Source organism: Vigna unguiculata, chromosome 8, assembly GCF_037176805.1.
Source record: "Vigna unguiculata cultivar grain cowpea cultivar isolate G323 ecotype 2 chromosome 8, ASM3717680v1, whole genome shotgun sequence".
In the NCBI taxonomy this organism is placed as follows: Eukaryota; Viridiplantae; Streptophyta; class Magnoliopsida; order Fabales; family Fabaceae; genus Vigna; species Vigna unguiculata.
Genome location: NC_140799.1, coordinates 800,599 through 815,898, shown reverse-complemented (window position 1 = coordinate 815,898; position 15,300 = coordinate 800,599). Strand labels below are relative to the sequence as shown.

Below are 15,300 nucleotides of genomic sequence, written 5' to 3'. Positions count from 1 at the left end.
AAAACAATCTAAAATATTTGTTATTTTTTACTCTATATTCAAATTTCATATTAAAAGAAATATGCGATAACAAGCATGCTTTAAATGATTAATTAAATAAGTAAATGACTTCTGTTAACAAATACAACAAAAGTCAAACTCAATTTATATTGTTTCATCCTAATTATTAAACTATTTATAGTTCTCTTCTAATAAATTTGACAGACTATCCTGTCTTAAATTTTCATTAAACTGAAAACATCTGATATTATTTATAACTTGCAAATAAAGAGGGATGAACATATAACTTATAAATTTTGTACATAAGAATAATTTCATTGAGTGAAAAATATTACAATATTTTATTTCATAAACTATAAAACAATTTGTAACATAGATAGTATAAGTTTAGAATGGTACACGAGTGATGCATTTTTTTATATATAATAAGTTGATTAGAATGTGACATTTTAAGTTTTCATCTACTAATAAAAGGTTTTGTTTCCTTTTATACTTGTGATAAAAAATGAAATCAAAATAATGTGCAAACACATAATGTCACATGTAATATATTTCCCTTTTGTAATATAACGTAACATAAACATTTTTTTATTAGAATATAATACTTTTTATATGGGTAATTATTATACAAATATCGATGAATGTTAAAAAAAATTATACTCACATATATTTATGGATAAAACTCGCAACAAATAGGAAATAGATATTAAAAATGGATACACATACCCTACTCATTCGTTGACATCATTATTCACACCTAATTATAAAAAAAAATTTGCGTTACACCCGATGTTGATGTTGATGAAACATTAACATTTAAAAGATTCATTGATAATGAATGAGTAACTTTGTATATACTCTACCATCTACCTCTTTATGGTGATGAACTACAAACACTTTCTTCGACCATCACTATTTTGTTTGTGACTAACTCTGTTTCATCATTTCAAGAGAAAATAAAGAAAGTGAACATGCTTCACCAATTTCTTGTCTCATAATGAGATGATACACGAAAAATAAAAATGAATTGCGTATAAATTAATGAGTAGTAACTTTATTGTGGGAAATTTAGAAAAATATCAAACATCTTTAGTATCTTTTTAAAATATGAATAATAAATTAATTATATCGTCTTTTAATGTTTTTGTTTGATATGTTTTCTTTCCTTTTGTTAATATTGTCTCTTCCATTCTCTCGCTCAAGAAGACAATAGGTACCTTTTTTCTTTTTTTAATTTTGCAAGGTAATGCTAAATTATGTTCTAAAGTATTTATTGTGTTTACATTTGTTTGGTGAAGAAGAGTTAGGTAAGAAGAATGCGTGAACAGTGAATTTTATGAAACAGTGAGAGTATTTAATGGTAAAGTGGCTTATTTTTACTTTGTTTTAATATATAACTTATTAAAAAATTATACAAAAGGACCATTGAAAATAATGTATCTATAAACTAACCGTATAGGTGTTGCATCACAACTTCATTAACTTGTGGAAGAACCTTGGTCAATCAGTCTCAATATTCTATGTTTAATATGATGATAAAATATTATTTATTTTACAACCTAATTGCCTATAAATACTTTACATTATTATTTTTTATTTCTCTCAATATCATATCATATAATCTATAAATCTATTATTTTCATTCTCTTTCTAGTATATATGAAGTGTAGATACACATGTTTCTTATCCATAAATCATTTTTTTTTACTTCAATAAAATATATAGTGTGCCAAAACAGTTGGTGTTGAGAATATTTTAAGCATAATTCAACCTTAAAACAAGTGAGGTTTGTACTCATTTATATATGGTGAATTATTAATCTTATTTCTAGTAGAAACTTCCATTTGTTCCCCTCGTATTAATGTATATATATCTCGTGCGTGAAATTAGACAATGGTCTGATAGTGGGTAAAATAATAGACTCAACAAATAACAAATATCGCTATGATAGACTCTAACGTATAACTCTGATACCGTGTGAAGAAGTAAACTTTAGGCTTATTAGAACTCTACAAAATTGACTTGTAAGGTGAAATTTACATCCCCTTACTATAAACTTGTCTCATTTACCTACTGTTGATGTGAAATCTTTAACACACACTCCTCACATTGAGGTAGTGTGGGGACTGAATATTAATGAATGATCCAATAGTGATCTGACAACAAATAGTACGATAGATCCAACAAACAACAAATATTTCGATAGTAGGTGACACAGTAGACCGAACAAACAACAAATTTTTCTATGATAACTCATAATAATAATATCATGCAAAAACTAAACTTTAAGCCTAATTAGAAAATCTAAATGAGAATTTATAGTATAAATGAGAGAATTGAACAATCTATTGAAAATTGCACCACTTCTTTAAAGTGAAAAGAAAATTGCACCACTTCTTTTTCTTCTAGACTCAGCCCTCAGTATCTGTCTTATATGGTTTCTCAGTGGCATGATTACAGTGGACATTTCTGTCGCCAAAGTAGGCAGTGACCGATAAAAAATGTAGTTATTTTTCCAATTTATGAGGTATTCCACATGAAGCACTTCACTGTTGAATTTTTTTAACTTCATCTGGGAGTGTTGTTTTTAGGTGCAACACTTGTCTCTATTGATTTTGGACTCTAGCAGGTATAAGAGAGAAAGTTGGAGGGTTAGAGAATAGGGGAAAATAGGTGTTGAAATTAACATGTTACTATTATTATTATTTTTTTTTTTTGTGTGCTGATAAAAAAAATTATTTGTTTTTTTGTTTGTACGCGGTTTGTTTAGTTGTGGTAAAAACTTAGGTTTGGTTACTAGGAGGACAGAGGAAGAAGACAGTGACAGGGTGAAGAAAAGTTACTGAAGCAGGAACGTTGATTTTATGGTGTTATTTTATTAACCTGTTTTTGGTTACCCACTTTTATTTAGAATGATTAAACAAAGTACAGTGTTTCTGCCGACGCAGTGAAAGAGCAGTGAGGTTTTTGAGGTTTGAGAGGAATGAGGTGAGTGTAGCATGACACGTGTGCTATCTATTGCCTCTGTTTGGTCCCCTTTCTCTATATGAACACGTGTGCCCCCCTATGCCATTATGCAAGCTACCTCTACTCCCTCATAAATATTCTTTCTTTTTTTTCTTTATTCTAATTTTTTTTATTGATAAAAATTAATTGTTAGTATTTAATTGTTGAGTTAGTTGAATATAAAATCTGTTTTATTGTTATTTTTTAAATATTATTATGCATCGTTATAAATCTTACAACTCATATATATTAATATTTTAAAATAGGTTAAATATATTTTTGTCTTTTAATCATCAGTAAAAATTGAAATTAGTCTTTTTTCGAAATAATTTTAAATTAGTTTAGTATTTCATATATAGAAATACGTAAATTTAGTCATTTAGATCAATTTTTTTACAAATTTATTTGACGTTTTAAACGTGTTTTTCAGCTAATATTGAAACAGAATTGTGTCAGATGATATAGACAAACTCAAATACAATCATGAAACATATTTGAAACATCAAATAAACTTAATAAAATTTAGTTAAAATAATTAAATCCATATTTTTCTAAAATTGAAAGAGTAAATTGATCCAAAATTTTCAAAAGTAACTGATTTTAATTTTTACTGAAAGTTAAGAAATAAAAAATATATTTAATTTTTTAAAATTCATCGTTCATCATTATATATATATATATATATATATATATATATATATGAAAATATAGTAATAAAATAAATACAAAAGTGGGTCCTCTTTTCTTTATTCCCTTAAACTATATTTTATAATTAGTTTTAAAGAAAGGAATTATTAAAGTGTTTTTTTAATCGTTTCAACTTCCTTTATACCTATGTTTTCTTTTTCTTTTCTTTTCATAGCTGAAGCAACACTACTTTTTAATTATTATATACACAAACCCTATACGTTTTTCATCTCCCAACAACAACACACGCAAATGAGGAATCCAAAGAAAGAGGCAAGGTTTTCAATGTGGATTGTCTGGCTGCACTAGGAAACTTTGTCCCATAACATATATTTGATTCTTTTAATAATTAATGTCCCAAAACATATTGTATAAGATTTTGCAATGAATTACATGGACATGAATACCCTTGTTCTTGGAATTGAAGAATCAAATTTAGAGTGCCTAAACAAAATTGCTCAAACCAATAAACCAACATCATATCAAAATCTTGTTCTTCTGGCAATTTATCATTTGTATTTGTTCTGGGACCATTTATTAAGAAAATGGTTTCTCTTGTCCCTGTCACAGTTTATTCAAAAAATAATTTGTGTATTTGGTGGAGAAAAAGAAAAGTCTTAAAAATGGATAATAGAGTTGGAAAATTAATTTTATATTCATAGCCCATAATATGCTCTTCTCCTGTGTGTGTTTGTTAGACCTAATCCCAAACCCTAATCACAAAGTCTGATATAATAATATCATCTTATTATTGTTTTGTAAGCATAGATATTTGACCTAGTCATACCGTCAACAGTTATTAATGAAATAAAAGCAAAATATTTAGACATTTATTTAGAAATATTAAGAATTTAATTTCACCCCTTTTACGTCAATAAGTGAATTTGGTTATAAATTTATGGGTTAAATATGTTTTTGGTTCCTGAATTTTGAAATTAGCTCTCCTTCAAAACTTTATACTAGTTTAGTCTTTCGAAATATATGAATTTAGTCTTTTTTATCAAAATTTATAAAGTTTATTTGACATTTTAAACACATTTTATGATAATATTTGAGTTAACATTACAGTGAAAATGTGTCAAATGGTATAAATAATTCAAATATTATCATGAAAAACGCTTGAAACGTGATAAACTTAACAAAATTTGGTTAAAAAAAACTAAATTCACATAGTTTTAAAGATGAAAGACTAAATTGATCGAAAGTTTTGAGGAGGGACTAATTTCAAATTTCACTGAAACTTGAGGGACCAAAAACATATTTAACCCTAAATTTATAGATTAAACAAATGTGCAAATGATAGATATTTTATAAAGAAAAGATAATTTTTAAAATCTCTAGGTAATTAGTTGTTGTTTCTAATTTGATAATTAATCTCTTGATTAAATTAGTGAAAATGTATTTAATACAAGAAATTGAAATAAAAATTATGTCTTTTGGTAAAGGTTCGTTTTCAATCTGAACATATTGAGAAGAAGAAAAATTAAAAGGTTAGATACGTATAATACAGGTACATATATATATAACTTGTGTTGACTCCTAAGTAACACCAAGATCTTAAATTAGTTGCCAGCTCAATTGAAACTATGCTTAGTTTAGGTTAAGTTGAATTGAAGTACTTGCTGGTTAGATGCAATTAGATAAATAAATAGCACTTTTATTTTTGACAAATTAATCAATGCTTACACTGTTAATTAATTGATTTCAAATTATGTCAAATGTATCGTTTGAATTTTTTTTATTACAAAAGTCAACAAATCATATGCTACACAATCATGACCTATATAATTATGACCAAATATTGGTGTGAACATTTTCATTACACGCTAATTAAATTCATTAGTTAAGTCCATTTTTCTCTGAGTACCATCGCATAATATTAAATTTATATAAAAAATGGATTTAGCTTGTCTTCGAAGCAAGTAAGTTTACTATTCTTCATTTAATATTTGCATGACAATAATTTTGTTGGTTTTAATTTTTTTTTACATATAGTTTAAATCAATGTTATCAAACTATATCCTCGTCCTTTACCCGAGAGATCAAAATTAATGATTAGTCCCATTTTTTAAAGTATGAAACATTTGTAGTATGACAAACTAAGTTTATTTTAAGAAATTTTAAATTTAATTAAACCTTTTCAAAGCACATACTTGAAAACCCTAAAATAATCACGAGAGAAATAGATTTATCGAAACAAGATTAAACATAAACACGGTTTTTGATAGTATAATCAAGTCAAATTGATAATTTTATTTGCCAAACGTGTGGCTATCTTAATATTAAATTAATTTACTCTGAGACACTAAAAGTATATAAACTTAAGAATAATATATTCATATACGAGAATTAAAACTAAGTTAAACTAGTACATTTATGGTTCTATAAACCATCACGAAATACTATAATTCTGAAAGACTTTCCAACCAAGAAAAATGAAATAAATTTATAACACTTCCATGTTCCATCCCAAACACCACTATATAAATGTCTTATTATCTGAGTACAGCTAGGTTCATGTCTCTTTGTGCGTACTCTGGAGAATTATTTAACCATTTTTTTTCGTATAAAGATAAGGTGATGTGATTGATAATGAAATCCATTAAGCATAATTTTAGTTTAGCCAAAACTAATTAATTACAAATTATTTTTATCAAGCTTTTAAAAGTATTATATTATATATCTAATGTATCTAAGACCATTTGAAAAATAATGTCGCTTCAATCCATTGGAACATTCGATAGGAATTGGTCTGTTTTTTGTTCATCGGGTCCTTCAATTTAGGATTAAAAAAATAATCATATGTACATTTTTTTTTCTCTGGGGTTTCCCTAGACACATGTTATATATTAAATAGCTTTCCCCTTCTGAAAGGTGATGGTGATTAAGTAACAACGTGTCTCACCCGTTTAATATTAGAAATTGATGTTAAATAATGTTACACAAATGGTAGTATCATACAACTCATATTAACTTCATACTCACTAAAAAAAGTGTAGAGTTTTTTTTAATATAAAATATTTTTAGCTTAAATATGTTTTTTTCCTTTAACTTTCGGTGAGTTTTAGAATTAGTACATCTCGAAACTTTAAACCAATTTAATCTTTATCTTTCGAAATATGTGAATTTAGTTATTTTAATCAATTTTTGTTAAATTTATTTTAAGCGTGTTTTATAACATTAAAGTAAAAATGTGTCAAATAATATAAATAATTCAAATATAATCATAAAATACGTACGAAACATCAAGAAATATTAAATAAACATAATAAAATTTGATTAAAAAGACTAAATATACGTATTTTAAAAGATAAATAACTAAACTAATCTAAAATTTTAAAATAGACTAATTCTAAAATTTAATTAAGATACACAAATATATTTAATCGAATATTTTTTTTAATTGATACACAGATGCTATGTGGGTGATATTAGTAAAAAATAAGAAAAAGAAAATAACGTGTTACGTTCGTTGGTCGAATTTTCTAAGTCCACGTTGTTGTCATGTCAAGAAGTGGCGACACTAACGCATTTAGAAAGCAGCCAACTCATACGTCTACGTACCGAACGCGTGAGCTGTACAAACTAAAATGCCAGTCAGTGACTCACTGACGGTGGTCCAAACAAAAACTCCCTCTAACCCTATTCTCTTCTTCTTCTTTTTCTTCTTCTCTCTCACCGTAATTAATAATCCCACTATTAATTATTAATTAATTAAACAAAAAACCGATAATAATAATAACAAACACTCCCATTATTCGGATACAGCTCATCCCACCATACGCCTCCTTCTGCCGCAAGCTTTCTATTCTCGCTATTTCCACGCTCTCCCGAGGTTAATCTCGTAATTCCACCACAAAATAATATTATTATTTTTTATACTTTTTTACAAAAAAGGGGAGTATATTAATTAATATTTATTATTAGTTATTGAATACGAAGAGAACGCAGACACAGAGAGAGAAAGAGGGGTGAAAAAGGTGATGGTTTTTGGAGCTTCTGCAACGTCTTGCTTTTTAAGAGCCACCTAATTCCGAATATCTCAGCCCAACCAGCCACCACCATTGCCTCCGCCACTACCACCACCGCCACCTCCACCTCCGCCGTCACTCCTTTTGTTGTAAAATCTCAATCCCTATATTTCACCATTCTCTCATTGCAGCAGCGTTAGCTAGCTACTCGCATTTTTCCATTTTTTCCGGTAAGTCGATTTTGCCCTCGCCGGTGTTTCTTCTTCGAGTGAATCATCCAATGCTGTTGTTTACTTCCTACTTTTTTTTTGAGTTGTTTTTGTTTTTCTTACAGAAGTTTGTGCGCTGTGATAATTTCTACTGTAATAAACCTCTGTTGCTGTGTGTGTCTGTTCGAGTGCGTTTTTTTTATTACTCGCCATTGCGGCGATTTTTCTTGACTTTTCAATTTTTGTCGGTGGCTCGAGTTTGTGCTCGGAGCGCTTCCAGTTCAACTTTAGCTCAGTGTTACATCTTCCTTGTTGCTAAATTAGAAAGAACGAAGTTGCAGAGAGTCCAATTCCGCCATTCATTTCCGAAGATTTGGTTCAATTTTTTCCTCAGATTTATTGTTTCCGTTTTCAGAAAATCTTGACTAATTTGGATCTAATTTCGAGTTTGTAATTTGGATTTGAATTAATTGGTATTAAATTGTTTCAGTTTAATCTGAAGTTTGAGTTCAAGTTGCTTTAAATATTCCAGAGAAGAGTTTTAATAGTGTTGTGGCTGGTAGTTGTGTTTGAGGATGCTTTGGTTTACCAAAGGACTAAGGTTCTTTTTCTTTCTGTTTTTAAAAAAATTCTGAAGAGGAAATGCATTTTTGTTCGAGTGTTCGGTTCTGTGATATCCTGGAACGAGAATATGTGAAGTGCTTTGGTTAGATCTTGGAGATCGCGGTTAGCATCATTGGCTTATGTTTGCTACTGTGTGAATGAATGCATCAACATCACAAATATAGTGACATGAGTCAATCGGGGACCCAAAATTGGTGCCAAATTATGAGCAATCTACAATTTGGCCTTGCCCTGTTGCACTGTTCGCTTTTGGTGTTGTGTCCTGTGTGCTTTCTATGGCCACCGACACTACCGACGAGTGCATATACCATATATACTTTATGTAGGCTTGAAAATGGAAGCCACTTGTGTGATGGTATCGTGGTGGCTTTTTGTGAAACGGTGGGATGATTGAGTATTCGGTTTGAGTTACTGTTTGGTGTGTAATAATACAGTGTGTGGGAAATTAGCAGTAGTACCCATTGGTTAAAAAACGGAAAAGGAAAGTAAAAGAAAAAAAAAAAACTTGCTGTAGGTTTTAATTTCCACTGTTTTCGATTATAAGGTGTCCGTACTTTTCAATGGACCGACGCTGGCCATGGAAGAAAAAATCGTCGGACAAGGCTGTGATGGAGAAAGCAGCTGCAGAATTGGACTCTGCCGCGGGTGCTGCCAATCAGGTATGTATTTATTGTCGGTTCTCTAGAGCAAAGAACTAGTAGTTTCTAATATTTCTGATCGAGGAAATTATCCTGTATGTTTTTTTCTTACCTTCTTGACTCACACGTGATGATTTTAGTTTTAACGAGTGGAAAATGTCCAAATTGGTCCCCCACCCCAAAATAGGGGACAATTTGATCCCTGTAAAAAATGAAATTCTATTTAGTCCTTCAAGATTTCAAACATGGGATGCTTTAGTCCTTTTGCCCATTTGAGTTAACTTTTACTAGGACAATTTGAGTCTTTGATTATTTTGTCAAGGACTAAGTTAGTACAGGATTAACTTCTTTAAGGACTAACCATATGCTTACAAGGGAGAGAAAATGACCGAAGAACTAATGTGCCCCACTTTTGTTATCATTCTTGAAGGACTATATGATTATTTTTTTTTTGGAAGGGGCTAAATTTTCTACTGTAGTTTTTTCAAAGGCTGAATTTGGACATTTACTCATTTAGCCATTACATTTGTCTTTAATTTGTTTCAAACTTACGTATGATATTTGTTTTTGGGTAAACAAGAAGCCGAGCTACGTCCAAATCTCAGTAGAGTCATATTCTCATCTGACTGGTTTGGAGGATCAAGTGAAGGCATACGAAGAAAAAGTTCAGACACTGGAGGATGATATTAAGGAATTAAATGAAAAACTGTCTGCAGCTAATTCGGAGATAAATACAAAGGAAACCCTTGTAAAACAGCATGCTAAAGTAGCAGAAGAGGCTGTCTCAGGTATACTTCTTCAATGGTTCCTATTTAAAAATATTCAAAAGCCTTATTATGTAGTGCACCTTTTTTTTTTTTCTTGGAATTAATATTCGTTGAAACCCTTCAGGCTGGGAAAAGGCAGAAGCAGAAGCTCTAGCTTTGAAGAACCATCTGGAGTCTGTCACTCTTGCAAAACTCACTGCTGAGGATCAGGCGTCACAGTTAGATGGTGCGCTTAAAGAATGTATGCGACAGATAAGAAACCTAAAGGAAGAACATGAACAGAAATTACAGGAAGTTGCTCTCACAAAAACCAAGCAATTGGACAAGATTAAGGGTGAGCTTGAGGCTAAGATAGCAAGCTTTGAACAGGAACTCCTCAGGTCTGCTTCCGACAATGCGGCTCTGTCAAGGTCCTTGCAAGAGCGATCTAACATGATAATCAATTTAAGGGAAGAAAAAGCTCACGCTGAGGCTGAAATTGAGCTTCTTAAAGGCAACATTGAATCATGTGAAAGAGAAATCAATTCACTCAAATATGAGGTTCATGTTATTGCCAAAGAGCTTGAGATTCGCAATGAAGAAAAGAATATGAGTATGAGGTCTGCAGAAGCTGCTAACAAGCAGCACATGGAGGGTGTTAAAAAAATTGCTAAATTGGAAGCAGAGTGCCAAAGATTACGCGGTCTTGTGCGGAAGAAGTTACCTGGTCCAGCTGCACTTGCACAAATGAAGCTAGAAGTCGAAAGTCTTGGTCGAGAATACGGAGAAACTCGATTAAGGAAGTCTCCTGTCAAACCCCCTAGTTCTCACATGTCTCCTATGCCTGGGTTCTCCCTAGATAATGCTCAGAAATTCCACAAAGATAATGAATTTCTTACCGAGCGTTTGCTGGCAATGGAAGAAGAAACAAAGATGCTGAAAGAAGCTTTGGCAAAACGTAATAGTGAACTGCAGGCTTCAAGGAGTATGTTTGCGAAAACTTTGAGCAAACTTCAAAGTTTGGAAGCACAGGTTCAGACAAGTAATCAGCAGAAGGGATCTCCTAAATCCATCATAAATGAAAGCATTTACAGTCAAAATGCAAGCAATGCACCAAGCTTCATCTCCATGTCTGAAGATGGAAATGATGATGTGGGAAGTTGTGCCGAGTCTTGGTCTACAGCAATTATGTCTGATCTATCCCAATTTCCTAAAGGAAAGAATACCGAGGAATTGAGCATATCTGATACCACTAAGAAGTTGGAACTAATGGATGACTTTCTGGAGGTGGAGAAACTGGCTCGATTATCAAATGACTGCGGTGAAGTTTCAGGCACTTCAAACAATATAGCAAACGAAGCTGTGACTGATGAAATATCAGAAGTCAGCACTGGGAAAGATGTTCCCTCTGACTCCCAAGAGAATAGTGATCCAAATCCACTGCCAAGTGAGGTGTCTTCTGCTGAGGAGTTATCAGCACCTGATCCCCAATCTGATGTTCCTAGCTTGTCGCTAGCAGAGCTTCAATCAAGAATATTATCAGTTTTTGAGTCCATGGCTAAGGATGCTGATATGGAGAAGATATTGAAGGATATTAAACACATTCTTGAAGATGCATATGGCGATTCAGTCCAGGACTCTGTATCTGCCGTTCCCCATGATGTCACGCCTTCTGATATTACGTGTGATAAGCAGGGTAACGCTGAAGATGTTGCCTTAAATGCGGAGAAAGAAGTTATTTCATCCCAGCAACCTCCAGAATATGTGCAGATAACGACGGATCTAGAAGCCGCAATGTCTCAAATTCATGACTTTGTATTGCTCCTCGCCAAAGAAGCAATGGCAGCACATGATATATCTTCTGATGGAGATGGAATAAGCCAAAAGATGCAAGAGTTCTCTGTCACTTTTAATAAAGTTACCTCCAATGAAGAAAATTTGCCACAGTTTGTTCTGGACCTGTCTAGTGTTCTAACCAAAGCAAGTGACTTCAGATTTAATATACTTGGTTACAAGGGTACGGAAGCCGAAACCAACAGTCCTGATTGCATAGATAAGATTGCTCTGCCAGAAAATAAGTTAGTTCAAGACGATTCATCAGGGGAGAGATATCAAAATGGTCATTCCCATATTCTTAATCCCTGTTCTGATCCTGAAATTCCTGATGATGGAAATTTGGCCTCAGGCTATGAATCAAATGCCACGACACAGAAGTTCTCAATGGAGGAGTTTGAAGAATTGAGGTTAGAGAAAGAGAAGGCTGTTGCAGATCTATCAAAATGTGCTGAAAATCTTGAACAGACAAAGTCTCGGTTACTAGAGACAGAGCAACATCTAGCTGAAGTTAAATCACAGATGGCTTCTGCTCAAAGAGCAAATAGCTTAGCTGAGACACAGCTAAAATGTATGACAGAATCGTACAGGTCAATTGAAACACGTGCAAGGGAGTTTGAGACTGAGCTTATTCATCTGCGAATGAAGACATCAGCTCTGGAGAATGAACTGGAAGATGAAAAGAAGGCTCATGAAGCAGCTTTGGCCAAACACAAGGAGCTAGAAGAACAACTACAGAGGTTGGACACTGAAATACTGAAGCTACACATTGACATGTTTTCAAATATTTTATGTGAATGTCACCTGCTGGTTCTAATTCTGATTGCTAATTTTCCATGCTACTTTCTGTCAGGAGTGAGAGCTCAGCTGCTGATAATGACATCAAGACTAAACAGGTAAAGCTGTAATCCCATTCAAATACTTGAAAATACTATTAAGTTGGAGAACCTTTAGATCTAAGTCTTACTTTCACAACTTTTTCTAAGAGATTATTTATAAGAAAAAAATTAAAATGAATTGAACTTTTTTCATAAGCTAAAAATAAGCTTATACGAAGAAGTTTATTTAAACTCAACCCTACTCATAATATGTAACATCAAAATAGGCATCTCAATCTAGGATTCTTGTGATGAGTAAGCAATCTAAGATTGATTTTTTTTCCTTTGTCATAGGAGAGAGACTTGACTGCCGCTGCTGAAAAGCTAGCTGAGTGTCAGGAAACCATATTTCTTCTTGGCAAACAGTTAAAAGCTCTGCATCCTCAAACAGAGCCACTGGGATCTCCTTATTCAAAGATTGAAGGCTTCACGGAGCGTGAACCTGATAGTCCAACTTTGCAAGATCAAGCAGAGATGGACAGTGCTACTTCTACATTTGTGCAAACATTGGGTGGAGATTCCCCTTTACATTTTACCAACAGTTTATATAGTCCATCAGATAACGACTCAATGTTTCCAGGCATATCTTCTGTACAGAATCCAAACCAAAGGCCTACCAAGTCATCCTCATCTTCAGCTTCTTCCACTCCAACGCCAGAGAAAAACACCAGAGGTTTTAGTAGGTTCTTTTCTTCAAAAGGTAAAAACGGTCATTGAGATTGAAGCATGCATGACCGATGGGAATTCCTGATTGAGGGAGCCACAGAACAACATCGGCATTTGGAAAGCATTCAGGTTCAATCTCCTTCATGATTTAACAGAATTGAGTTCTTGGGAGGTTTATCTAGTTAAAACACAACAGAATGCAATGGTTATTGGGTGGTTCTTGTATTTAATGGTTGTACATGGTAAACATATGTTTTTCTTCTTTTCCTTTCCATTGTTTTACTCCCTCTGTTCTGTAATTTAATTAGCAAACATTGACATAGCCTCTGAACTGTTACAGGATATGTTGAATATTGTTGTATTTCAGAAATTTATGCAGCATACCTTCATTCTTTGTCAACAACAATACATTAGTGATTTTTCATGTAATAAATAGAAAACTAAAATAAGTTTTTCTTTCCTCCAATATATCAAAGGCAATGCAGAGATAAATCTGTTCTCAAATTGGTACAGGGAAGACTCTCTGTATTCTATTAATCACTAACGAAAATTAGAAAAAAAAAAATGCTTGAAAATGAGCCTCCAAGAGGATATAAAAATGGCTTTCATAGTGAAAGATTGAAATGGGCCAACCCTACCCCATTTGATTGACCCGAATGGTAAAAATGACTAGTGTGGCCTGACTTGGAAGTTGCTGAATCAGGTTAAATTGGTCCATTTATTTATTTATTTTCTTATATAAATGGGTTGAATCGTTTTAATATGCGAGACTCTGATCAAATTAGCACAAGAATTTCAAATTATTCCAATATTTTTTACATTAGACTTTTCAAATTTCAACCTTATTTCCGACAAAAAAGACAAAAATGAAATTTTAAATATTCCACTGCAGGAGAAGAAAATCATTTGATAAAGTTAATAGAAATCTTTTCCTTTAAACTTAAGTTATCTATCTAACCTTTCTATAGAGAAAATAACTTTTTAGCGAGATAAATATAAGTTATCATTATTTTTAATTACTGGTCAAGTTAGGATGCATAAATTTGAATTATATGAAAATAGATTTGACTTTCAGATAAGAAAAAAAAGCAATGTCTCAGTTTTTAATTATAAACCTAAGTTAAAATTTGTTTTTCTTTCTTTCTACAAGATTTGGTACCTTTTCTATTAATTATTCTTACAGTATGATATAACCAGTAAAATTATAGTTGTCAAACATTTGAGAAAGACAGATATTAATGATTTTTTAAAATATAAATTTTGAATACATCTATTTTTGTTTATTAAATTATTTCTTTAATTAGATGAATTAGGTAAATGGTATTATTCTCATGACACATAAGAAGATAGAGGTAAAACAAAACTATTATGATGTTGTGATTTTCAACCAAATTTGAATTTTAAATAAACGAAGTAATAAAACATTTCATTAAATATAGGCAGATGCATACACATAATTTCTAGGTATAATTACTAATTTGGTATCTCAACTTTTTCGTTAAATTCAATTTGGTATCCAAAACTTTTGGTTTGTTCAATTTAGTACCCAATTTTCTAAAAAGATTCAATTTGGTTCTCTTTGTTAAGTTAGAGTCAATACCGTGTTCGTGTCAAGCCATGAAATTTTTAATTTTTTTAAAATTATTATTTTTTTAAAAAAATATTTTTTTTTCAAAAAATTTTAAAACTGCTAGTTTATCACAGTGTCACGTGAAATCTTACAATCATGACACGTGACAGAGATAATAGTTGTTTTCAATTTAGTACCCCAAACTAAAAATTTTGTTTAATTTAGTACCCGATTTTTTAAAATAATCCAATTTCGCCCTCTCCGATTTGAGACAAAATTAGTAAATAAGCTTAATTACAATCTATATATACATGTTACAATAACTTTTCTAATATGTACATCAAATCATTTCACCTAAATACTTAAATTATTTTATTTTTTACATTTATAATTTTTTACACTTGTAAAAAATAAAATAATTTGAATATTTAGGTATAGTGATTTGATGTATAAATTCAAAAAAAATTCTTTT

General features: G+C 31.4%; 1 protein-coding gene across 2 annotated transcripts; it reads left to right on the top strand.

Annotated features, from left to right (window-relative positions):
• Positions 1-7,621: 7,621 nt before the first annotated feature.
• On the top strand, positions 7,622-13,664 carry LOC114195208 (filament-like protein (DUF869)). 2 transcript variants are annotated; one of them, XM_028085603.2, is made up of 6 exons: positions 7,622-7,894; positions 9,042-9,156; positions 9,719-9,923; positions 10,027-12,454; positions 12,568-12,610; positions 12,887-13,664. In XM_028085603.2, the coding sequence occupies exons 2-6, from the start codon at positions 9,058-9,060 to the stop codon at positions 13,307-13,309; spliced, it is 3,198 nt and encodes a 1,065-aa protein (XP_027941404.1). In that variant the 5' UTR covers positions 7,622-7,894; positions 9,042-9,057; the 3' UTR covers positions 13,310-13,664. The 2 variants fall into 2 exon arrangements, with proteins under 2 accessions (XP_027941404.1, XP_027941403.1); XM_028085602.2 differs by having other exon boundaries at positions 9,716-9,923.
• The last annotated feature ends 1,636 nt before the right edge of the window (positions 13,665-15,300 follow it).